This window comes from Anopheles moucheti, chromosome 2 (genome assembly GCF_943734755.1).
Source record: "Anopheles moucheti chromosome 2, idAnoMoucSN_F20_07, whole genome shotgun sequence".
NCBI lineage: Eukaryota > Metazoa > Arthropoda > Insecta > Diptera > Culicidae > Anopheles > Anopheles moucheti.
Window position 1 is genome coordinate 82,155,581 of NC_069140.1, and position 25,922 is coordinate 82,181,502.

General features: G+C 42.3%; 1 protein-coding gene across 1 annotated transcript in view; it reads right to left on the minus strand.

Annotated features, from left to right (window-relative positions):
• LOC128297365 (beta-1-syntrophin) overlaps window positions 1-25,922 on the minus strand; it is a 72,299-nt gene that overhangs the window by 12,346 nt on the left and 34,031 nt on the right. The window contains exons 4-5 of the mRNA XM_053032994.1: window positions 15,622-15,834; window positions 747-964 (exon numbers count right to left, since the gene is read on the minus strand). Coding sequence (XP_052888954.1) covers window positions 747-964; window positions 15,622-15,834 — 431 coding nt within the window. The remainder of the gene's footprint in view (window positions 1-746; window positions 965-15,621; window positions 15,835-25,922) is intronic.

Below are 25,922 nucleotides of genomic sequence, written 5' to 3' on the forward strand. Positions count from 1 at the left end.
CAGCAGGGCAGATAAGTTAAGGTTTAAGGAATGGAAGGATTTCCAACGGCAACCACCCAAAAGTGGAGTCCTTTTTTTGATATGATGCACACAGAAACTGCTTCGGTTTTTTCATGAATGGGACAAATGCAGCAAAATCGCTTTTAAAATTTGATGACATAAGGTGATAGATGAACTGCTGCGAGGAACATGAACATGAAAGGGCCAAATATTGCTGCTCAATTAGGCACCCGGTTCCATCGACGGGAAACTGTTTTTGATTCCCTCTCCCTTCCAGTACCTTTTAATTAGGGAACAGTCGGTTCGGCTGCCGGCCAACAGACAAACACAAAAACGAGACAAATAAAATAGAAACACTCGCCCCTTCGAACGGTTGCACTTTCACACCGTGCAACGGGTGTCCAATTAAAACAGAGCAGCATAATTAAACTTTCCAGCCAGCTGTCATGGCAAAACGGCTGTCTCGCCCCGGGAAAGCTTCTGGCTCCGGACGAGGTTTTGGGTTGCCGGGTTGCTTTTTTGTTTTTTGTTTATTATTTCCCCCCGGTTTGTTTTGCTGCTGTTTCGTTCAAGCACTCAGCATGGCACGACCAGCAGCATGGAATTAGCCTTCCCGATGAAGTATAGTGAAACAAACAAACAATTCGCCCGGAACCCAATGAGCAAGCAAGCAAAACATCTTCGACAGCACGGGCCACCGGATTGCCTACCCACCCAGGCGCACAGCCGCGTGTCGGTATACTCACCGGTTCGCCACCGCTCCGCCGACTCAACCAACCGATGTGCTTCAGCTCGCCGATGATCGATACTAGCGCTCGGTTTGCATCCAGCAGCGCCTTCTGAGTGCTCTTGCCGATGGCGGAGTGCAGCGCGTTAAACCATGTGGTCGCTTCCTGGAGATCCATCGCTCGCAAGATGCACGAATGGATGCCATCCGGTGAGTGGAGCTCTATGCAGCGGTTCTCTGTAACGGGAAGAAAGTGGGCGAAATATGAAAAAGGAAGCGCACAGTGAAAGCAGCAGCATAATGGGGCCCAACCAGCTCCGGTGAAGTGATGTGAAGAGAACTAATTTTGTTAAAAAGATTATAGACGCAAGAACACCTCACTGGACATTTCTTTCCTCACGGATAAATTCCCTCGGTCGTGGTTTTCACACGGCAAAGACGAAATTCCAGTTGATGCCTTCGAACACCAAACAGTCGCGTGTAAAAATATGAGTGATTCAATTATTGCTCAAGAGCTCACTTCAGCCCTGCAAACGAGATAATCGCGAATCGACTTTTTTAATGCGCCGGAAATAGCTCTGAAGCTGTTATTACACGGTGGTGGTAATGTGTTTTGCAACGCTCGGCTCTCGGGTGAAGAGAGTGAATTAATTAATTGCTGTTTTCCAAGTGCCAGTGCGCTTATAAGGGGAAAATTTGTGTTACAGTTGATAACGCACCAGCGAAAGGCTCGCGCGTGGGGAAAATTAATTTCCACTCATCGGACGGACGGATATTTTCCACCGTTAACCAACCCACCAACATTGGACGACTCACCACTCACCCTCACCGAGCGAAGGTGTCAGTTTGACTTCATTATGGTGCAAGATCAAATTAAATTGTCATGAAAGTAAAATGAAACGCGCACTAATTAGAGGAAGGATAATGAAATTACCATCTCCTGGGCGGTGTCGGCCTGATCTCATAGCGTATTTCTCCGGAACGGAATTCCCCCCCCCCCCCCCCCCCCCCCCCCCTTCCGGTGTCCCTTCCTTTCACACACACACACACACACGTTTACACGTAAGGCAAACTAGGCAATCACAATTCAAGGTGACCGTCCGGTTAAATGAACCATTTCGATCACTGAAGCATTCTGGCGCCCCCGCCAAGCGTCAAGGTGAATGCACATTGTATTAGCATGCACGTGGGGTAGGACGAGTAGGACGACTCGTTGGAATGTAATTAACCTTATCCGTGGGAAGAAAACAAAGCGTGCACGAGAACGAAATGGCTTGCCGAGAACTGGCTGCCAGTCCCGCTGGGGCTAATGTCACGCGGGGCGAAATTGCACTCGTATGTGTGTGAAACTGTGGCACGATGACAAGTGGCAATGCTGGCACAATTCGAAAGCAAGCAGTCGGCGATGTTGGGAAGAGAAATAATTAAATGTTACAGATAAAAGATCTGGAAAATAACCGTATTTTAAAGTGTCATAAAGGGGAACTAATTTGTTTAAGAACGTTAAACAATTTAATTTTATAAAGTTCTATTGGTTTCGAATCAATTCAAACCAATGTGACAACAAATCATGCAGTTACAGGCACAACTCAGACTTGTGAATAATGAAAATGTCGATCATACATGGCGGTTTTCCCAACTTTAAACATTCGCGATTTTAGCATAAAAGGAAAATGTCAAAACATTTATTGCCGAGCCCTGACATTCGAGGGTGTCCTTTTGAAATGCGTATCAAATATGTTGCGAATTTCAAAGGTTTTCGATAAAACGGTTGTTGAACAGAAATTTAACCGCTGAGCTCATTTATGGCACAAAATTAGGACAAAATAGGTTGAAAAATTGGTTAAAATACCCTGATTTGTAATAAAAAATTTTTTTTAATAAAATTGTTGATAATGATTTCATTAAATATATCGATTTTGAAAAGAAAATCGATTTTGTATCGTTAAAGTATCAACAGTTCATGTTCCGGTTTCAATTTACGCAATTACGTAAATAATTACATTTATATATGGTTTACATTTATTATACTTTGTTATATTGTATAATTATACGGTTATTTATATTTTATGTGTATAACATTTCCTTGTAACTCATTTTAATGTAATCTTTCTAAAAACCGCCTGATATGATGAATAAATTAAGTGCAGAGAAGGAAGTCGAATCTTGTGACTCTGAAGTATAAACGAAATTGCACCAGGATTCGATTGACGCGGATTTTTCCCGGTTCGCTATAATAGCGTATCTCAGGGACTGCCTGTACATACAAAATTTACTATTATTTGACAAAAAATCGACTCTAACAATTATTTGTTTCCTTTTTTTGTCAAAGTCGTTACCGCTAAATTTTGCCCCAAAGACCATTTTTATTGACATTTAAAATGTCTATACAGTCGGCCATTTTGGAAAATATGTTCAAATTGAAATTTAAAAAACAGTTGCTAAAATAATATGCTAAAATATAATAAAAATAAAAATAATATAATAATATAATAATATAATATAAAAAAAAAATAAAAATAATATAATAAAAATAACTTCAAATATTTTAAAGTATAAAAGAAATGAATATGTTTGTCACTACTTTATGATGGCTGATGTCAAGTGAATGAGTTCCGGGGATTAGTTTTGTAACAACATTCCGATGAAAAAGTCGGTAAAATATTATAATATACTATATATTATAATATAGTCATATTTTCGGTGTAATACTCCCAATTCATTCTCAAAATAGAAAATATAATCTCCTTTTAAGAGGATTTCAAGAGGTGAAGCTTCTTGAATCCCAGAAACGTTCGAAAGGGTTGTAATCGGTAAGATTTTCCCGATGTTAAATGTATAAGTGATTTCGCGGAAAATGAAGGGTCACAAACACACACATGGAGAGACATGGAGTGACGAATGTCCCCGTGCAAAACGAATCCAAACACATCACCAACTGTTACGTATCATTATTTTATTGCATAATAACAATCACCAGCACAGACAATCATTTCTGCCAAATGTACCCTCAAAATCTCAATCCCAAATCCTTCTAAATACCATGCTTGTCATGCTTGTTCCAGTGCTCCACTAACCTCGTTCGCTGGCGTTCGATGGAATTCTGTCCCTGTTCCGAAAATTATCAACCCCCCTCCCCTCCCCCCTCCCCCTCCACCATCCACTAAACAAACACACAAATGTAAAGTTGGTCTCACCCTTCGAACAATAAATCGTGCCCCCGTCGTGGTTGCTTCTGAGAAAGCGTCTAGTGCCTAGACGACCGTTTAAGATAAGAAAATTTGTTGCCCTTTTGTGGGCACACGCAAAATCCTACCGGGACCGGTGCGAGGACAAACATGTTCCCCCGACCAACCCCCATATCCCCGTGGCTAAACCCGTTGCTCCGTTTTTTTTTGTTGAAAGGGAAATTCGATTTGCAATAAATTTAACCACGATTTTAGGCGTCACGTGAACGGTCACGAACAGAAACACATTCTGTTGGCACTTTTCTGGTTCTGGCGTTCGTGTGATATCTGCACGAATGAAGGGCGGGGGGGTGTGGGAAGGCCCGAGATAAAATCTCAACATTGTTGTTATTTATGCGGCCCGCTTCGGGACGCCTCTTTGATTGGCAGCTGGGGCGCGGTACTGCTCGAGGAAGAGTGAGGTAGATGTGTGTGTGTTTTTCGTAAAAGAGTCGCATTTCTTTTTTTTGTTAGCGTTTTGTTTCTCCTTTCTTGATATTTTTCCACCCAACATCCCCCAACGGTTACGTTTGTTTCCGTAAATAAAACCGTATATATGCTGACGAGATTCGGCGAAAAGCATTGGAGCGTTTTTTTTTGGTCCACCCCTTTAAGACAACATCTCGCACGCGTCTTATCGTGGCGGGGTGTTGACGCAAATGGTTCATAATGTTGAATGTTTTACCCATACCGGGGAAGGGGAACCCGGCAGCTTTAACGTGCAGTTCGTGCTAAAGTGTGGGGTTTTATAGCGAAACTTTGGCGCTGCACCACGATGTGAGTGCAGGGTGGAAAGCATAAATTTACCCAGCGACAGCACCAATAATCGAGATATCATATTCGTGTTTTTTTGTTTTGTTTTGTGGCACACATCGTGGCCCTTTTCCCTGGCCAGGAGAATGTAGTTTTGTGGGATGATTGTTTAGAGGGTTTTTCCCACTGCTTTGCTCGGTCCACCGATGCCCGCAGGCAGCTGGTAATCGATGGCTAAAACGATGGTTTACGATCGATGTTCAAGCACCACCGGTACCGTATTGTGCTGCCAAAAGTTTCACCTTGATCTCCGGCATGTTGTTTCGGGTTAAGCCGGCTTGGGCCAACACGGTGGTTGTACGTTCTTCGAAATGCAGTGCAGTTCCGCACAATAGTTCCGCTTTTTATTTCGACCACTTTCGGAAAAGTTTTCCACTTCTGTCTCCATGTACTCCCGGTAGACTGGATCGCATTGCGATGCGAGAGAGAAAACATACCTAACACAGATAAACTATTGGCCACGATTGGATAGGGATGATTTTTCAACTTCCATCCCAAGGTGTCCAGAAAGTGAAGAGCAATGTTACGGGGGAGGGGGAATTTCTGTTTTTTCTTTTTAAATAAGAAAAGTATACCCGATTGAAGTGGGATTTGGCAAAAGTTTCCACAGCAGTAAAGACCTGACCTGATCCGCTTCCCAGTGTGTGGGTGTGTAAGTCGATACGGTTATGCAGGTCAGAATCAAAAGCATAACGAAAGCAAAGGGGTGGCAGGGATTCACTGCTCAATCCAAGTTTACAGTTTGATGGCGAAAAGACGAGAAAAAAGAACTATTGATAGACTGTACGCTTTTGGGTGCAGATAAACTTGTTTGGCATTATTTCATGCATGGCTGCCAACAGATTCCAGATGGGGAAAATTATAGTGCGCGATGGAAAATTCGTTTTTAGAGCTTCAAATGTTTCTTTTTAAAATAATATTAAATTGCATATACATCTTCAAGCATTTTAAAATAAAAATTTAAAGCCTTAAAAACCGAATGAAATTCAAACACCTGTTTCTTTTCTCTTTTCGTTCGCGTTTTCGATTGTTAGTGCAGCGCGCGACTACGATATTATTACACATTATGTTTTTTTTGTGGCATGATTGCTGCTTAGCACACGATCATGGTGAGTGTAATTTACTCCACCATTCATTCAACGCCAAACAAACGCAAAGCGAGAAAAAGTACGCTTTCATCCCTTCAGGAAGGTAGTCGATGCGAACAGCAATCGTGAATGGAGTTCCTTGGTTCAATTGTGGATGCTCGTACGGAGCAGGTCTGCGAAACGGCTGAAAACGGACAAATTTCTTTACCACGAACGAGAAAGTCGACCGGCATGGGGCCGGTTGAAGTTAGATGAAAATTCTTAAAGGTGTTGAAGTTGTGAAACCTTCGGAAAACTCACGGAATTGACCTTTTTTGTATCATCCTTCCATCGGTCCTGTATTAATTCACCGCACCATTCCGATGTGGATTTTCTTAGCACGAAGTGTAGGGAAAAAAGGGAAACTAGCAAAAGAAAAAAAAAAAACAACGTCCACTGTTGTTTTAAAACCGCCGTACATAACTTTGTAAACAACCGAAGTAACGACAGGTATTCAGAAATGTTTTCTAAAAATTTACCAACGCATTTTCATCCCATCCTTTGGTAGCAGCAGCAGCAGCCAAAGCGGTTGATGATAGACAAAAGGGAAAAAATAAGCCACTTCACCGAGATTGGAAAACCGACCACCTTCCTGGTCGGTGGCAAAGATGAAGACGTCCCGTGCGATGGGAAAAATAAAACATGAAGCCGGAAATTACCGCCATCTCATTTCTATCATCATATTTTTACCGTTCCCGTGTCAGAAAAACGCGCACCGCTGATAGCTTTTCCCTTTCGGTATCCTTTCAGTCCTTTCCATCCAGGGGTGGGTTTTCTTTTTTCATCTCGCTTTTGTAAACCGTTCGAATCGCACCGTCAACACGTGGAACGTTGGAAGGGGTGTGTAGATTTCTCATCCCGTGTTTCAGCTTTAAAATCGGATCGGGGTTGGAATCGGGCCGGGAATGAAGAAAAACGACCCATCTTCGTGCAACGGTACCCCGAAAACCCCGCCGGATGCCACCCGGATGAACAAAAGGTAAAAAAACGAAAAGGGGAAAGGAGTGGGATTGTAGGCGGAAAGGGCGGAGGGGGGGAAAACCTCCCCCCCACCCCAAATTCCCGGCCAATCCATTTGCCGAGATTTTTGAGCCGATTTTCTTCCGATTGCGTTTGTGGCGTATTTCCGGGGGCCAATTTTCCCCTTTGGCGAACAAAATAGAGGGGGAGGAATGGTCCTGCGTTTTCCCCCCCACTGCACACGATGATGCTAACAACTTACTTCAAGGGTTGCCGTGTGCGCCTGGTGGGGCCGTGAGAGTTTTGCTTTTGTTTTTGCCTGTTCGCCTGATTATGACAAATGTGTGCCCTGGGATTTGGCTACGAGGTGTGTAAAAGGCACGATTTACGGCAGCACATAATGGCAATTGCTGGCGGATCGGTACGAGATTTGTACGTGTTTGTATTGATTCGGTTTCGAAAACTTTTTTCTCGCATGGTGTAAATACAAATTTAATCATGTTTTGATTATCGCACGATATCCCAGCCGGCTAGCCATTGTTTATGAGCGACAACAACAATTCTTTCTTTAAAACAAATAATGGCAGTTTTCCTTTCGCATTATTGAATTATTCGACATAAAGAAGAAGAAAGAAAGCCAAAACTCGCATCATGCATCCGAAAGTCACGCAAAAATAAAAGGAAATATCACCACCACCATCGATAATGGGCACTTCAAAGTCGGGGAAAAGTTTTTCCGTCTGTAAAGTTTCCGCACAAACTTGCCCTTCCGATCGGCAGAAAAGAAAAGCCATTCAAACATGTCCAACCCCCACCCCCTGGGATGAAAAAACAATTCAAGTAGAAACGAAACGAAATTGTACGTGGAAAACTTAAAAAATGATGCTTTCTTCACTTAAATGCTTCAGTTGTGTAGAATAAATAAACTATGAAGCGATTATGTTACGAGCAATATCGAGGTGAATTCTTGTCGAAAAACATGCGAATGCTATTAAATGGCACCCCTACTGCCTGTGTGTTCTTTGATCTGTGTTTGTTTATTCGAAATTGCCTTATTTGTGTTATTAAATGAATTACTAAATTTAATTATGACTTGAAAAATAACTAATCATTGTATTTTTTCAAAACACGGTTGCAGGCTCCCTGCAAAGTAACTTTCGTTGACCTCAAAGCTCAATGCAATAAGTTCAATTTCGTGCCACAAATACATGCGGGGAAAAAAAGTTAGCTTAAAGTCAAACCTTGTCCAAATTGTCCATTTTGTACGATACACACTGTGGGATGCTTCGCCGCAGCATTGATCTGGCAAAACCAGACGCACACACGATGCTGTCCATTCGGTTCGGCCATCGCCACAAACATTTAATGCTTTCGTATCAGGGTTGGTGGTCACCCGAAACGAGTCGGAAATGGACACAGCACCGTACCACGGTACATAAAGGGATTGTTTGGCGAAATTGAAACTATCAACTGTGTTTCAAAGCTTATTTGACAGCTTAATAGTGTGTGAGACCGGATGTTAGTGTGTGTGTGTGTATGGGGGAGTGAATGGCAAGAACTGGTACAGGTACGGACCAGAAGTCCGTGAATAAATCGAACACATGGAGACGCATGGTGTTTTGTGCAACGAATACGATGGAGGCGCCCGGTACTTTGTGTGGAAGGCACGATGGAGGCGCCTGGTGGTTCGTTCGGCATACGTACTAGAAACACGCTGCACACGCGAAATGCTCACTAAAATAACACTCTGCATGTGTAAATGCATTGGATGGCAATTATCAGCATAGCTCTATTTGCTGGTGAATTGCACTTATGATTTCGATCAGCAAACGATTCCAAACATTTTGCTTCTCGGTTGCATATTTGCGCAGACGAGACATAAGTAAGCGACAATTTAGTATGCAGATCTCTTCACATTGCTTACTTAAGAGATTTGATTTGCATTTGTTACATCCTTCAGGCACAAGAAAAACTATGCAAGACACTAAAAAAACCCGGGAAAATCTTGCCACACAGTACGTGGCACTGTGCGTCACTGTACTCCCCAACAGAGCAAGCAGCAAGCGGTCACGGACAACAAAGTTTTTCCACTGTCTCCACTGACTTAAGAATGAAGTAAGTCGACTGGCTCGGTTTGGTGGAATTCACCTTAGGATGGGAATGAATGGGAGAAAAGTGGCATATTTTGCCGTGTTGTGTAAAGCAGCAACCATGTAGTAGTAGTGATTTATTCAAGATTTTATTATTTGCTTTATTCGCTTCTCCGTCCGCCGTGGGACGACCTCCCCCCCCCCCCCCCCCCCACGAGGTTTATGTAAGTAGGGGGAGGGTCTTTTTTTCCTTCCCTCCTACCGAGGAAAAACTTTCCATTTGCACAGCGAGTGAAGGGACCGACCAACAAAAACCCACTCAGCTGGTAGTGTGTGTCGTTGTGAGTTTTTGTTTTGCGAAAAAGCTGGAAACGATGGAGATCTCCTGCACCTTGAAGTTTAGCCTGTTGAGGAGAAGGTTTCTTTTTACTGCCTGCTGTTTCTTTTTAAGCTGTTTGTTTGTTTTGAACGTTGGAAGCGTTGAAAGCAGATATGAATCTGTGAATGGATGCCGTTATTTGCGTGCAGGGTTACGGTTATTCATGTTTTAGTACACTGGGGCGGGTTGCATGACTCACCAGGAGTTGCATTTTGTTACTTGCTTACTTAGCAGGTGCTATACCGCTCACGATCGAGCGCCGTCGTCGTCTAAACCAATATTTCAGATCATTCTGGTGTAAGCAATACCATCATTACGTTATCTCAATTTTAACCTACCACACCTCCTGTTCCGTCCGGGGGATGTCCTTCGTTGTGTTTTGGAGGTTTGACGATATTTATGTCTTTCACAATAATCTGGGCTCTGAAAACAGCCATTGGGGTTTAAAATGGGGTTCACAAATGGGGTTGTCTTGTCTGCTGACCAAGACGTGTAAGAACAAAGAGCTGGTTCGAACTGTTGAGCCACAAAGTTAGGCTCCTTTTATATCCTCTGGCGAGGATCTCATTTTTATTTACATGTCTCACTGGGGATCTCACTGGGCACTTTTACTGTCACGTTCGCTCATGACCCAATTAACTTTACCGCGTCAGACGCTTGCCCAAACGTCTGATTAATTGGGATCTAACACCTCCTCTATCCATGGATCATAGACCCATGTGTCCATGAGGTCTCAAAAGACTTTACGGTCTATGTCGTCCGGTGTCGTTCTAATGACATGACCAGCCCACCAGAGTCTTATTCACGAACTTCATCATTATTGTGGCTATGCCATTGTCTTTACACATATAGGGCCAAACAATCTTCCTCGTCTTCCTCTTGAACGCGGTTAAGAAGATTTCTCCAGTTTTAAGGCTTTTCGTCGTTTCCTCATTCTCATGTCTCAGGTGCGTATTATAGTACCGGAACTATATAAGTTTTATATAGTCCCAGATTCGCTCGTCGTGAAAGGTGGCTTCTTCTTTCCGAATAGTCATAATAAGAACAGCAATGTTCTTGTCGGTGCAGACCTTTCAAGCTAGATGGGTGAAGTTTTGGATTTACTGGTGATGCCTCGATCGTTACTGTCTCGTTAATCTCCAACCTCAAGGTTTTCCACCACCTGCTCACTTCCTTGGTAGTAATTCGCGAAACCGAATAATGTCTATGTCATCGGTGTATTCCAAGATGAGGATTGACTTATAGAAGATGGTCACCGAAGTCCACCAACAAGCCGTGAATGACCTTCTCTAACGCTAGGTTGAAGAATAGACAAGATAGCCAAAATTCTTGCCGCAGACTCTTGGTGGTAGCAAAGGACTCTGTGAGTCTTCTATCCACCATCACCTGATTCCACCATCAGACCATTGTCATTCGTTCTAATATGGTAAGCTTGTCCAAAACTCCAAAAGAGCTCATTGCGTCGTACCGCTTTATCCTGCCTATTTCTATTTAGATATGGCCTTGAAGTCAATGAAGAGATGGAAGGAATGTGGTTGTTGCTTTGCCATCTCTTTAAACAACTGCCTTTGAAGATATGATTCGTAATTTGTTAGCGATACTGATGATTTATTCCTTAGCAAGCACGTGAAACGTCATTGCAAATATTCTGACCGATAAACTTCTTTATAGCTCACCAGAGGAATAATAAAGCTCTTTTAAATTTTTGTAAATTTCTTTAAATTTCAACAGTACTAAATTGGTTTCTATTAACTGGAAGATACGCATAATTAATTGTACGCATTTATTTGATCATCATTTATACTTATTAAGACTGCCAATTGTTTCCTCATTTAAATAACATTTTTATGTTAAAAGAAAGAAATTCTATGCAAAGAAATTGTAACACATCCAATCAAACTCGACCCTCGAGATCGGTTAGGCGCTTGATTTCAATTTGATGCTCACAGTTTATTTTCCATTTCCGTATCAATCTGCCGTATCGCTTACAGGCGTGTACAGGCGCCATCCCCCAAAGGGGTAGAAAACACGACCAAAACCCCCATGGCAGGAGCAGGGTAACGAAGAGGGCAAAAGCGCAGGCAAGATGTATTTATCGGTTTTGTTTTATCTTTCAATCGATTCCGATTGCTCGGAGGGGGTTCGGTAACGGGGAGGGGGTGGTTTTCGGTCGACACTTGCCAGTTCCCACTGTTAAAGGAAAATAAATGGTCCACCCAGGGCCACATGTCAACACCGGAAGGCCGAAAGATAGGTGTAATCATCAAGCTTTCAAGTGCTTGTTGGTTTAGTTTCCCAGCCAAACCGAGCGGTATAAAGCCAGAACCGATTCCACGCTGAAGACTTTCTTCAGGTCAACGAGTGTCGATTATCGTCGGATTCATTTCAGTTCGTTTAGATGTGTGTGGGTGAGTGGGAGTTTGTGATTGCTATTGAATATCCCATTTACCATTTGAAGCTTATGGTTGGCAAATTTAAAACACCATTCCTCCTTATGCTCCGCACAACGAACAAAACACACAGTAAAATCCGGGTTCTATACGGCACCGTTTCATGCTGTGGATATCACCCGGCAAGGACACGATGCCACTCTTGATGAGTTTGTGTGTTTGCGTAAATAGAGAAAAAGAAGAAGCAGCTGGTGTGTCAACAAGATCGACAAGCTTTATGTGAGATGTCTGCAGTGCATAGGACAGGGGGTCCCACGTGACCCACATCGCTCTGCCCCTGACAACTCGACCGGACCGGACCCGACGAACGAATGTACTCAAATGGCATGAAAGACGTATCGCAAATAAATGCCGAATGTTCGTCGGCAGGAGCATATTTAGCTAAGTCGAATTGAAATAAATTACGGCAAGGTATTGAGCCGGATAGGAGTTGTGCATACATTCACCATTAGGTGCCTTGCCTTCATGGTGGTGGCAAGTGGTGACGTGCAGAAGGAAGCAGACGCCCGCCCGCTGGCATATGTTTCAGTTTCAATTTTATCAATGCCAATTCGTCTTCCCTATTGCGAGCAGCACGTGCACGGCGTAGCTTGCGGAATGCAAATGAGGGATTTGCCCGAAGCGAACACATCGCTCAATCGGTCCAATCGCAATTTCTCGTTAAGCTGCCAACGTTTGTAATCGTAACGTGATGGTAGTGGCAGTCGTATGGAGTCGGAACGTTTGTGGCATTGATAGTAGAGAGGAAATTCGTTTGCTAACTAGTTACGTGTGCGGGATATTACGCAGAAACATACAAGAAAACTGCATGTTAGCAAAAGCTTTCCCAAAAAGCAATTGCTTCGTTCAGGTTTATAACATAAAGAGCATTTGTAAGACAACGTTTCAACATCAGCCAAACACATCTGTCAAACAACTCGTCGTTTATGGCGTGTGTATGTGTGTGATTTGTATGCAAATAACCTTCTTTTAGGGCAAATAAACAACAAGATGCCAACCAAAGAAACTTTCTCATTTGCAATCGCTAGAATGAATGGGCTGAGACAGTTCGGTAAGAAGTAACTTTTTGCAACAGTTACACACCCTTTGCAGACGGAGTTGCTCCAAAACCCAACTGGCTAGTTTGAAAAATTAGATTCCAGTACTTGGTCAGCAAAAATCTTCGAACGAAGCATGGAAGGGGGTAGCTTAGGGGAAGCGAAGCAGAAAAAGACCAACGACCCGAATCGATCGTTGCCATTCCGTATCGGTCGGTTGTGGACTGATCTGCTGACAGTGCTGATGTCTTTTACTGCACCATAAAGTAAGCTCTCACCAGCACTTTGGCCAAACTTTGCTTGTGCGAGTTTTGGGCCCCGAATTACCCTCCATGCACGGTACCACACGGTTCGCTGCAATTGATGGTTGGGAAAACGTCACCGGAAACTGCTCATCCAAGGACGAGGGTTTTTTTTTTTTGGAGGCGGACGACTTCGAATAAAAGGTCCGGAGCAGAATCGAACTGCCTACAGCGTTTCCACCGGGGCTGGAGCGTGTGTGTCATTAAGAAACATAACAAGCACACTCGAAATGAAACGACTCCCTTATTTCGTAGCCCAAGTGTGTGTGTGCAAAAACGGGGAAGAATAATGGCTTTGGGGGAAAAGCAAAAAGCAAGCGCCAGTGCAGCAGAAGCCGGAACACAAATGTGCTTGTGAAAATAAAATCCCATACATAATCCTTAAGATATCAGCCAGCTATCAGCCACCCCTCTTTCCCGGAATGCCAGCAGCGATGCAGCTTCATTTCCGACCTCCCTTACCGATGGGGATGGGAGGGAGAGTTGAGCATAAAGTGACGCTGCTGCATAGCTGCATAATGACTGCAGTTGGTGCAGAAGTAGTGATTGCATACAGCCGGTGCCAGCAGAGCTCGAGTCATCTGCTGGATGCAATGGGGAAGGACACGGACACACCCGGGCCAGAGGGGTTGAGGGGTTGACATTTTGTGATGAGTCGAGCAGCTGGTAGCTATTCGGGGTAGAATAGTGTGCCATCTTCATACGGCTTCCGGACAGTTCTCAATTAGCTGACAAACTTCACAACCGTGCAATATTTATGAGAAATGAAATACGGCAACCGTCGTCTTTGCAGGCGGTTCGCCACCATGTCGTCATCATATTGAAGGTTTGGGGGGGTTTTTTGTTTTTGCAATAAAACCCATGCTAGTTTTGCAAAGCCCGGAGGTTGTTGGGTTTTTTTTCTCTCTCTCTGAGTGGCCTCAGTGGATGAGTGGTGAGGACATTGGACGAAATCACACTCTATTACGAGAAAGCTGCTGGTAAAGCTTCGTATTTTAGTGTCAAGCTGTTGCATGACGGTTTATAGCAAAAGGGGAGCGTGGCCACGTCCTCCGCATGTTGCAGTACGCAAGGACGGGGCAAGGGCTAGTTTTGTGATGCGATGGTATTTTTATCATCGTTTTGTAGTGTTATTGAAACTAGTCTTGCATCTGAATCGCAGCAAACCGCTGCGACGTCTGTTTCGAGATGGACTTTACTTGTCCGACCGCAGCATCCGGTTTTGCATTGGAATGCCGTAAGTAGCAATAAATATTTATAATGGTTCATTCAACAAGCGCAAATGTAAACCGGAACCGAATGGTTGGTCCGAATGTGTATGGCAGAAGATGAGGAGGGAAAACTTTAACCATGGTTTGCTCCATAATTCTCTTTGTTGAACTAGAAAGGAGCTTTAAATAGACAAAAGGTATGGTTTACCGAGAGTGTTCATTTGTATTCATTTTTTGTTCATTTTGTGGAATGAAACGGTGCTCAATTTTACAAACTGAGCTACATTTTGATGATGTTCATTACGGGTCTCTGATTATTTTGTTAAAAAGATAAAGAAAGAGAAAAGATCTTTTATTAAAAAGATAAAGATAAAAAAGAAGGAGTTCCAAAAGTAATGCAATTAAATTTTTTGGTTTGGAACTCAGTGCAAAAATGAATTTTTAAGAATTCAATTCTTGATAGTAGCTTCACTTAGTAGCTCTCTCTTCTATCTTCTTGGCGTAATTACCTACTAGGTCATGGCGGCCATTTCTGCCATTCGTTGACTTTATTTACCACGTGGCCGGATAGTCAGTCCTCGCTACGGGGGATTGGTTCGGATGGGACTTTGGTTCGACCTGTTCGTGTAAAGACCGTACAGCTCCTTCACGTAGTACACTTTAGTTAAAATTGTTAATTTATATTTAAAAAGAATGAAAATATGTTGAGAATATAACCAGTATAATTCCAACACTCTAATACGTCACTGGTTTTGTTCAAAATTGATGAAACTTAAAGAACTCCGTTCAACAGGAAGATGCCTGGAAGGATAATGGAGGAACCACGACAATGGCAAGTTGTACGAAGAACTCACTGTTGTACAGCTGGTCATGTCTTGAGAATGACACCGGACGACCTAGCTCGAAAAGTATTTTCAGGACGTCCAATGAGCAATGGAGGCGTGGTAGACCCAAATTTAGTGATGGCTTTGATGCGTCCACCAGAAAGACCTAGGACATTGATTTGACAGACGATGGTGCTTGGCCGTGAGCGATTTTAGAGGATTCCTGCAGTAGGTCAATACCACCCCAAAAAGGAGCGCCTAATATTGAGCAATCTTTAGGAAGAATCAATTCTCTTATCAAAACACTATATTATGCTGTCATTTTGATGTGGAGACTAATCACTATAGACTTCACTAGCTACTTAGCAGTTAATCCACTTTGAATCTCTTGTAACCCAACAAATTTAATTAAATTCATTCGTCTGTTGCTGTTTGTATGTCTAAATATTATTCCGCAGTTTAGCTTTAACTTACCAGGATCGTGGTATTTGAGATTGCGTGCCAAATGTGTCAGTTGCAGGGGGATGTAACGCGTATCGGCCCGTGGTGGGCTACGCGGCGCAACACCGGGCGGTGAGGAAGCGTTCGGACCGAGCGGACACAGGAAGGCTCGCTGCAGTTCCCAGCCCACCTCCGAGATGATGCTGGCCTTCCGGAAATAGGGTGTGACTTCACGCAGGAATTTCACTGCAAAACAGAGAGAGCAAAAGGCAGAGAGTGGATCAGTATCGGTGGGTGTAGAGTTATATGGTAAATTTATGTGTAATCGGTGAAGTGAATACCGAGAAGGCCCGAAAGGATCGAATGATAAGCTGCAGCGTGCCGGGTGGAAAAAAAAACACAGGACGGTCGGTTGAAATAGCTGAAGCGGAAGTTTTATCAACCCTTTTTCTTCATCACTGACCACCGAGTAAATGTTGGTTGGTCGCGGAACGATGCTAGAATAACGTTTGAGATAAATTAGAGCGGCACGGGGTGGGGGAGTGTGGTTAGGAAAAAGGTTGCCTACTATGAGCTATTAGCAAAAGCTCATGAGTGTGGGTGGGTAGAAGAAGCTTCCCAGTCTATATTGAAGCAATGAAGTACATTTACCAAAGAGCTTCATTCGAGATGGCCATGGAATGGATGATGATGATGATGATGATGATGAGCTCGGTACAGATCGTTAGCGTTACTTATTTCGGTTCAATTTTTTTTTCAGATCGTTCCATTTCCGTCCCTTTTGTTGCAGCTTTACTTCAGCTGTCTAACGCAAGCCAAAAAGGAAAAACCTCCATTACGAGAAAAATATACCCAACTTTTAATTCACTGCTTTATAATGTCGAAAAATACCGCAAAATGTCGGGTTGCGATGTGTGAAAGCTATATTATCGGGTCGCATAAAGCGCAATGACCTATTGCCTGTCCTTTCCTGGCGCCCCCCGTTCACGGTAATGCAATGTGGATGCCGACGACAAAAACGCAGCGGAACACCCCAAACACGTGTGCTGTGTCAAGCATAAATGTTCATGGCACTGTAAAATCGGAGATAAGTGTGCATTCTGTCATGGATCAGTTCATTCCCTTTATATAGCTTTTGCCTTTCTATTTCACCGGGTTAGCGTTGGGGGTGGGTAGAGTGTGTTGAACTCATTTTCTACTGTTTGAAGTTTAGTTTTCTTTTGTGGTGTAGGTTTCGAAATTCTTATTTACTTCGCGTTAGCAATGGTGAGATCGAGCAACGGTCGGTTTAACATGGGAGATTAAGGGTAGAACAAGCTGAATTTGATGCATAAAGCTTCGGTCCATTGCTGCACTGGGCGCTTATGCTCAAAGACATGCAGATAGTGCACCATGTAACGTTGTGTAACGTCGCAAACAGCTACCAATGGTCCCGCATATGTGATCATTCTACGCCGGCCCTTATATTTTTATAAGTTTTCGTTCGTTTTTTTTTTTTTGCACACACTGTAATTCTCGCTAATGAGAGGTTTTTTGCTTCCTAATGGCTGCCCTTTACGTGTACTAAAACTAGAACAAAATAATTATGAAACACCACTTTGTGCAGTGTGTGTTGATTATGTTGAGTGTGGGCAATGTTTTTCGCCCACTTTCGTTTACTTTTTAACTTCCCACATACGGCTAGACCATTCGGAAGAGATTACATGATTAATATGTATTTCGGAAAAATTTCACAAAGGAAAAGAATGAAGAATATTTTTTTTTTCTAACATTTCAATGCGTCTTTTGTATCACAAATATTAAATTACTTAAAAACCTTAAATCAATAGTAATTTATCAATTTAAATTTTCCTTAACCCCATTGTCAACTGTATCGGATCGTGTTGCATTCCGGCACACAGGCGTGTAATCTATTTAAATAAATCGTAATCATCACCTGTGTAGTGTCCGGGAGGAAAGATTCCATGAAATGCATAGAACATTTATTGAGCATTTATTTATCTTTCCTGATGTTCGATGCGCTGTCACAGCATGACTACGATATCATTTTCTGCTTAATCCCGCATGATGATACGATGCATAGAAGCCTCATGGAGGCACTCGATCTCACTGGACACTATAAACAAACACACACTCGCACACATGGGCCTAACAAGTGTTTATTCCAATCATTTAAAGTAAACATATCTATGAAAATACATCTTACAGCAAATGGTGCAAGCTTGCTAGGGTACGTAAAATGCATATGAACTTCTCACCATCGCTCATGTTGCAGAATTTATGTGCACTGCAATTAGATGACCGTGCGGCAACATTGGATGCCGGGCTGGGTGTTTGTGGCCTGTTTGCCTGTTGTTTTAATGCCTTTACATGAGGTCATATTCATTTGCATGTTGCATCCACTTCGGGCATCCCATTTCCGAGACGAACGCCAAAACGGCCGAACCGTCTAGGGACGCGGTAGAAGTGCAAATAATCGTAAGGTACTATTCCTGGTGGCCCGATACGGTCGTATAAGTGAGTACGTTTTCAATTACACCGCAATATTATTAGAATCGGTCGTAAGTGACCGGTGTACGGTTTCTATTTTCCAGAACCCAACGCATCGATTCATCTCATCTCCGTTCTGGTGAGTGTGCCCGACGGCATGCTAACAGCAAAACTTTGAGTTATTGCATCGGGCTCTGCGGTTGGATACTGCAGCAGTTTTGCGGCTGCTTCGCAAATTCTGCCGAAGCAGCAGCTTTTGTTTCTTTTAACACAGATATTTGTCAGTGAATGATTACATTAGAGATTGAGTATTGGTTTAAGGACGCTATTTGATCGGCAGATTTACTTTTATCTAATTGAAAATTGTACGTTGCAACATGATCCTACTTTCGAGAAACCTTTTTTATTTCTAGCATAATGTTTAAAAAGGGGTTTTTGAACGATTTGCGAAAAGCAAAAGATCACTTGGTAATAGAATCACTTCACCCCAGAAGACGGGTAGCTAAAGAAGAATTCCAACAGAAGTCGAAAGTTTAGTATCTATTTTTACTGGGAGAACTGTAGCTAAGTCCTCTTCAGAATCTGTCAGACAGAAGCAATGTAAGGGTACTGTTCGAGTATACTTCAGACGAAAAGCATACGACGGCTTACGCAGCGATGTATTGTAAGCTGACGTTTGCTTTGAGCTGTCATTTTACTACGTTGTTGTTAGGGTGAGTGGAGGATAGATTTTTTTTCTTTGCATTTGGTAGCTATGGAATCGATTGGAATGGACTTTTGTATCGAATAAGTAAAGCGAAAATTTGGTTCTCGGGAAAAAAATTCTGAGTAAACAAATGCTTCTTCGTTCGTCCAAAGTTTCTGTCAAACACATATGACATATGTACAAAAAAGAATAAATAAACTATTCCTTCCAGATTCTCCGACAGCTGAGAAAATATATGCTTTAATTGTGTGTCTAAGTAATGTAAGACGAAGACACTTTGATTGGACAGAAAATTCTTGAGCCGAACCGATAGTTGTTACAAAATGTCAAATGGATTGTCAAAACTGTCAAACGTCAGAGTCCTTGCCGGACATTAGAGAAAAAATATAGAACCAAAAATATTATCCGCCGTGTACAGTTTTTATTATAGATGTTTTAATAAATTATGCATTAATGGGAAATTTTAAACAATACATTCCGTACTGCAATTGAGTTCCCTGGTTTGCTGCACATTTATCCCAAATGCATGCCCCGAAAACAGTTGAAACATTTGCGTTTTGTTTCCAGCGCATCCGGACCATCCCGGCAGGCTGGCTGGAGAATTGTAACTAAAACAATAGCTGCCCCGAAACAAAAGGCCAAACTACACGCTCATTATTGCTCTTTAGCCAGGGCCAGCAAATACGAAAATGAAGAGTTAAGTCATAAATTCTGCCACCGCTGTTTATCGTCCGGTTCCGTACCGGTGCGCCCCAGTTTTTCCTGTGTTCGCGCTGGTTTAGCAACGGATAGAACCGATACCGAGGCCGAATAAGAAAACATGTGCCCCACACTACGCAAATGGTAAGTTAAGTGCAATGTTACCTTCCGACCAAACAACTAACCTCGGCGCTGTGGTTGATACACGCTGTTGGGTAGAATGTTGCTGTGGTTGTTTTTCTCTCGCTCGGCAAAGCATTTTGGTACACCGAAAGGATACACAGCACATCATTAAGGAGCATGGAAAGCATCTTTTGGGTGAACCAGGTAAAATTTTCGAATAGAAAAAAAAAACGGGAAACTGAAAGCGATTGCAATAGTACGGAACCAGTTTAAAAGACCGTAGAGGTGTGCGTTCGTTTTGAGGTTTTCCGAGCAGTCCCGGGTTAGAAGAAGTTGGGAAAAGCTCTTACCATTCCAAGCGGGTGGTTGGAAAATTGTTTGGCGTTGTAATAATACCGAGCACATTAACTTTCTGTAATGTCTCTGAAAATGGCTCTCATGAAGAAAGTGGCCCAGCAACATCGTCAGCATTATTTAGATAGGCTTTTAGTGGTATAGCCTTGAGGATCACTAAGAGATGCCATCTCTGCTTCAGGCACCTTTAACTACTGGTATTAATTTTAATAGTAATGCAATGGCTTTTCATGGCTGTATGATACTAGAATTTGTAGTTCAAATTCCAGCTCAAACCAATGGCAAACGAGAGAAAAGTTCACATTTAAATTGCACTTCCATGCAACTGCTATGACATATCTAATTATCAATACATGTTTAAAATTACTGTTCAATTTCTGTTGTTCATTTTTAATGTACGCAAAGGAGCTTTTTCTATTATTTCTCTATCAAATGAACTTTTCATTGTAAGTACTAAAGAGCGTCACCCATATGATGGGTGACGCAGGCCTCGTTTATATTTTTGTATTACAGGGTTTTAGAGTTATTTTTAGTAGTTTTTTTGAGTAGTTTTTTTATTACGGGGTTTATCACAACAATCGCAGCAAATGACATTTCAACGAGATTACTAGACAATATAATATAAGCACAATATATCACAATTGCAGCGCAGCTTACCACAACACTCGTACTACGGTATCAGCCAAGTACGATCCGAGCAGTATAAACGCATTCAGCGAAGGATTTTGACGAACAAACGATGTTTACTTTGATCGGAACAGTGGAGGATCAATCCCCTTGGAGACCCAGGGCGGAATTTTTAAAGCGGAGCCTTTAATTTTGCTACGGCATTATCGGTGTTAGGGAGATGTACTTCAAACATGATTTAACAACACCAGCAAAGTCTCGGAAAGAAAGCTCCCTTGCGTACATCTCAGAGTTCTGTTGCGTAGCCCTGTAAACGGGCCTAGTAAGCTACTCTATATATATAAACGTTTGTATGCGCTAAGGAGAACCATAACGCCACTACTTGGATCACATTTTCTACGATTTACGTACATTTACGATTCCTGATTAGTCCAGCGCCTGCTACGATTTTTCGCCTAAGGTACAGTTTTCAATCGGTTTACTATACGGAAACAATCAGAGAAATTTCTTAGAAACCTGTTTCGCTCATGTTGAAGATTTAGGCGATGAACAACACAATTGTTTTCAGATTTGCGAAATCAGGAAAGCATGCTTTTCAAGAGGTGACACCTGCAGTGTGGAATAAATTTGGCCATCACTATTGCTGTTGCATACTACCAAACCCGTGAGAGCGATCGCTAGTGTACGGAAGATGAATGAAACGGAAAGCATCCTTCATCTCGCTCAAACTTTCCATTAGCTGGTATGAAATTCCATACAAAACCAGCTGTTTTCAGATTGCCGATACCAGGAGAGCATCCACGGAAGAGGTAGCACATAGTACAGCAATTTTGCTTGAAAACCGCCGAAAGGTATGCAATGTTTAAACACTAACTTTCCCGTTTTTCGTGAAAAATTTCTTCGAAAACTACCAGTTTCCGAATTTAAAGTACCAGGAGAGCATGCACGGAAGAGGTAGCTCCTGGTACTGCGCCGTAAGGTATGCAATGTTTATACACTAACCTTGCAACCAACTTGCAATGCAATGCGCCGTAAGGTATGCAATGTTTATACACTAACCTTGCAACCAACTTGCAATGCAAGTTTGGTGCATGCAAGAAACTTGCAGCAAGATGGCGCGCAAGATGGCGTCCAACTTCGTACTTGCATGCAACAAACTTGCATGCAAGCTTGCATGCAAGTTTGTATGCAAGTTTGCATGCAAGTTTGTATGCAAGTTTGTATGCAAGTTTGTATGCAAGTTTGTATGCAAGTTTGCATGCAAGTTTGTATGCAAGTTTGCATGCAAGAATTTGCTTGCAAGAACTTGCATGCAAGTTTGCATGCAAGTACGAAGTTGGACGCCATCTTGCGCGCCATCTTGCTGCAAGTTTCTTGCATGCACCAAACTTGCATTGCAAGTTGGTTGCAAGGTTAGTGTATAAACATTGCATACCTTACGGCGCATTGCGTTGCAAGTTGGTTGCAAAGTTAGTGTATAAACATTGCATACCTTACGGCGCAGTACCAGGAGCTACCTCTTCCGTGCATGCTCTCCTGGTACTTTAAATTCGGAAACTGGTAGTTTTCGAAGAAATTTTTCACGACCAACGGGAAAGTTAGTGTTTAAACATTGCATACCTTTCGGCGGTTTTCGACCAAAATTGCTGCACTAGGTGCCTCCTCTTCCGTGGATGCTCTCCTGGTATTATTCATTCGGAAACAGGTAGTTTTCGAAGAAATTTTTCTCGACCAACGGGAAAATTAGTGTCCTGGTCCTGGTACAATTTCGTTTATACTTTAAAGTCACTAAGTCGATATTCTTCTCTGCATTTAATTTATCACATAGAAACAAATGTTTTATATAACCAAGGAAGATATTTTTGATAAATTTTTTACCTTGTAAATTAATTTTTTTACTATAAATTAACTTTGTTGTAAAATTTTCAAAAATCGCACAATCGGCACAAATTTTTTGGGGCCCCCAACACGGCGAGGCCCTAGGCGACCGCCTACTCCGTCTACCGTTTGATCTGCCGCTGGATCGGAACAAATATTTACTGCATTTATCGAATTAAACATGTTTTATTTGATGAGAATTACAGTAAATGTAACTAACAATCATCGCCTGGCTGTGAAAATTCATCCTAGGACACGTTTATACTGCTCGGATCGTAATTCACTTCTACCCTCGAATTGGTGTTGTGATAAGCGGCGCTGCCATTGTGATATATTGTGCTTATATTGAACTATGCCTGCTGCGGTTGTGGTGTCGAGAAAGACCGTTGAAATGTCATGGGGCTGAGCTTGTTGTGATATGTGTTGTTTTATTACAAAAACCCTGTAAAGCAATCTAACCATACTTCAATTGTTTGTAGATAAACTCAAGAAAATAATCATTCTTTATCCTCATCATCGTCATCATCATCAAACCAACAATGCTCACATGTTTGCATAAAGAGAGCCTTCGGGTATTTAACGGAAGTAGCCTCTTTATGAAGAAGCACATTCCTAGTTAAATTTTTATCAACAACTCTTCACAGTTCATTGCTAATAACAAAAGCTGCGAAACAATACCCCTACTAGGAGCGGGGAAGTATTGCGCCATTCGTGACGTTCCGTAGCGAAGGAAGGTTACCCAGATACACAATTTTCCGTGATAGGACAAGCAGAAAGGAAACGAAAAAAGGGTCACACTAGTCCGATAAGAGGACACCGAAACCCGACACAACAAGTTGCTTGTTTATGCGGCGGCTTTAAAGCAGCAGAACGCTTCACCGTGTGATGGCCGTTTCCTACCACATCGAAATGATCGTCTAAGAAAGGACCGAAGTACTCGAAAAACGGGAAGCTTAAAAAAAATGGGGGGAGAAAAAAAGATAGCCCAATTATTTTTCCCCAAAAACCCCGAAAAGAGAAAAGCCCAGCTGCAGCAGCTGAAAAGGGAGAACAATTCAGGGTCAACAGTGAGGGTGAATGAGTGTGGCAAAACTCGGTGGAAAAGCTTAGATTCGCTTCACTGCGGCTCGTTAAAGTAGCGAACGGTGGAGGGTTTTTTTTCTTGTCTCTTTTTCGCGCCTGTTGTCACCCGAGAATGGCCGTACCGTAAGAATAATGGCCAGCGAAGTGTTCCGGAATTCGGTTACACAAAAGGGAAAGCATAAAGAAACAAAAAAAAACATACCGGGCATGACGCGCGCGTACCGGGTGATGGCAAAACAAAGGAAAAACGACACTGACAAATTAATACAGAAACAGCAGAAAACTGAGCGTAAAAGCAGTAGGATGGGCAGTTTTCGGTACGATTTCAACATGGCTTCCTTTTTTTCCCAGGAATGTGTTACCGCCCGTCATCCCGACGGGGCTCGGGTTGGGGATGGGGATTGGGAAAACTTGTTCAGCAAAAAACCGACGAAAGACTACCGGGAAGGCGAAAGATGCCACCACGACAATCCAATTGCTTCAGCTGGAAGAGGATGTGTTTTTTTGTCGCTTCATTTTTTTTTTTGGTCCTCCATTTTCTTCCAACATCCTTCGGGCGGTTCGGGAAGCATTCGCTCATTAGAAATGGAAGATGGCATTTTCATCCTTCCCCTATCCACGGTCAGCCTCGTTGCTCGTTACCGGGTAGATAGAGAGTGGCCCGGTTCCCCGATTGCGGTTCAGATAACGCCGCACACAAAGGTTAATAGAGAAACGGCTTGCTTTCGGCACGGTTCGGTTCGGGGCCTTGTGCAATTGTTTCACCGTTGGGTTATTGGCAAACGGTTGTCCTCCGGAATGTTCTCGACACTGGTGCGATCCTTTGAACTGTGGGCACCTTTCATGTTTTCGCTCCCACGCCAAGAGAGCGTTTTCTCTTTTTTTTTCCCCGGGTGGACGTGCGGTAATGCAAAACGCGTGAAAAGAAACAGTCTGGGATTGGGCAGTGAATGTGCGGATTTTTTTTGGATTATTATTTTTCGACCACTACTGAGGACATTTTAAATGGAAATAGTATCCTTTTCACTGTGCACTCACTACCGGACGGACGCGACAAGGAACCGCTCCTTAGGCAAAGTTCAATATGTAGGGTGTTTGTGTGCTAATATAATGGTCCAATGTCTTATTTAAGTTTTCCATTTGTTGCTTTCCGGCCAACGGTTTGCTTCGCCGTGCAGTGATTTTGCTGAATTGGATGTCTGCAATGTCTGCAAACGAAGACGTTTAGTACAAGCACGATGAAAATGAATTGTTAAAGTGAATAAAACTAATAATCCATTGATTTCCACCGAGTTTACCCAGAATGTGGTCGGAAGGATGGAACATTAAATTGTAGGGATAGCTAAACAATAAATAAATAAATATACAAATAAATACATAAGGAAACATATAAAAAAAATCAAAAATGAGTAATACGAAAGAGTAATACGAAGTAACACGAAAAATAAACATATAAATAAATAAATAAATAGATAAATAAATAAATAAATAAATAAAAATAAATAAAAAATAAATAAATACATAAATAAGCAAATAAATAAATAAATAAATAAATAAATAAATAAATATACAAATAAATAAATACATAAATAAACAAATAAATAAATAATTCAATAAATAAATAAGTAAATAAATAAATGAATACAACACAAATCAAGAGAACAATCAAGAAACAAAATGAAATAAAATGAAAAACTAAAAAAGTAAAGTAATGAAAACAGAGATGTTATTACCGTAACTAAAATTTATAGTTTAACAGACACACTTTTTTCCCATAAAAAAGTACAAAAAGCATACCAATGGAGGTCGCAAACAATAAAAAGTTGCTAAAACCTGGAGTCATTCAAGACATGTGCAGCTTCATATTCACTACTATTTATTTTTTTGTTGGTTCGTTTGTGTTCTTCGCATGCGGAAGCCCGAACCGCTGTGGGTTGCGTGTGCTTCCGGTAGATCGAATTTAATCCATCACTGTCGCCAACTGAGCTCCATTATGCGCGGCACTCGATTCCACTCAATCGATGCTTCACGCTGATGCGTGCGGTTGGGCACGGTGCTTCAACGCTACGTGAACAATCATCATTGTTTCCAGTTCTGTAGTGGTCCTGCCCTTTTTCAAAGTATGTCGAACGGAAAGCGGACACTTTTGACGATAAGAGGCTAATAGGGTGTGTGTGTGTGTGTGGGGCAGGATGGGAGAGGGGATGAATTTTTAAAAAATATTTTTCACGCCCCAGCGTGAATGTGACTGTAGGAAAAGGAGCAAAATAAAATCGAAACGTGTGCGCTTAATCCCTGTTCCGGGTGCAGCTTCCTGCTGGGAATTGAACTCACGTTGCCAAGAGGGGCTGTGTTTTGTTTTTTCATTGTTTTG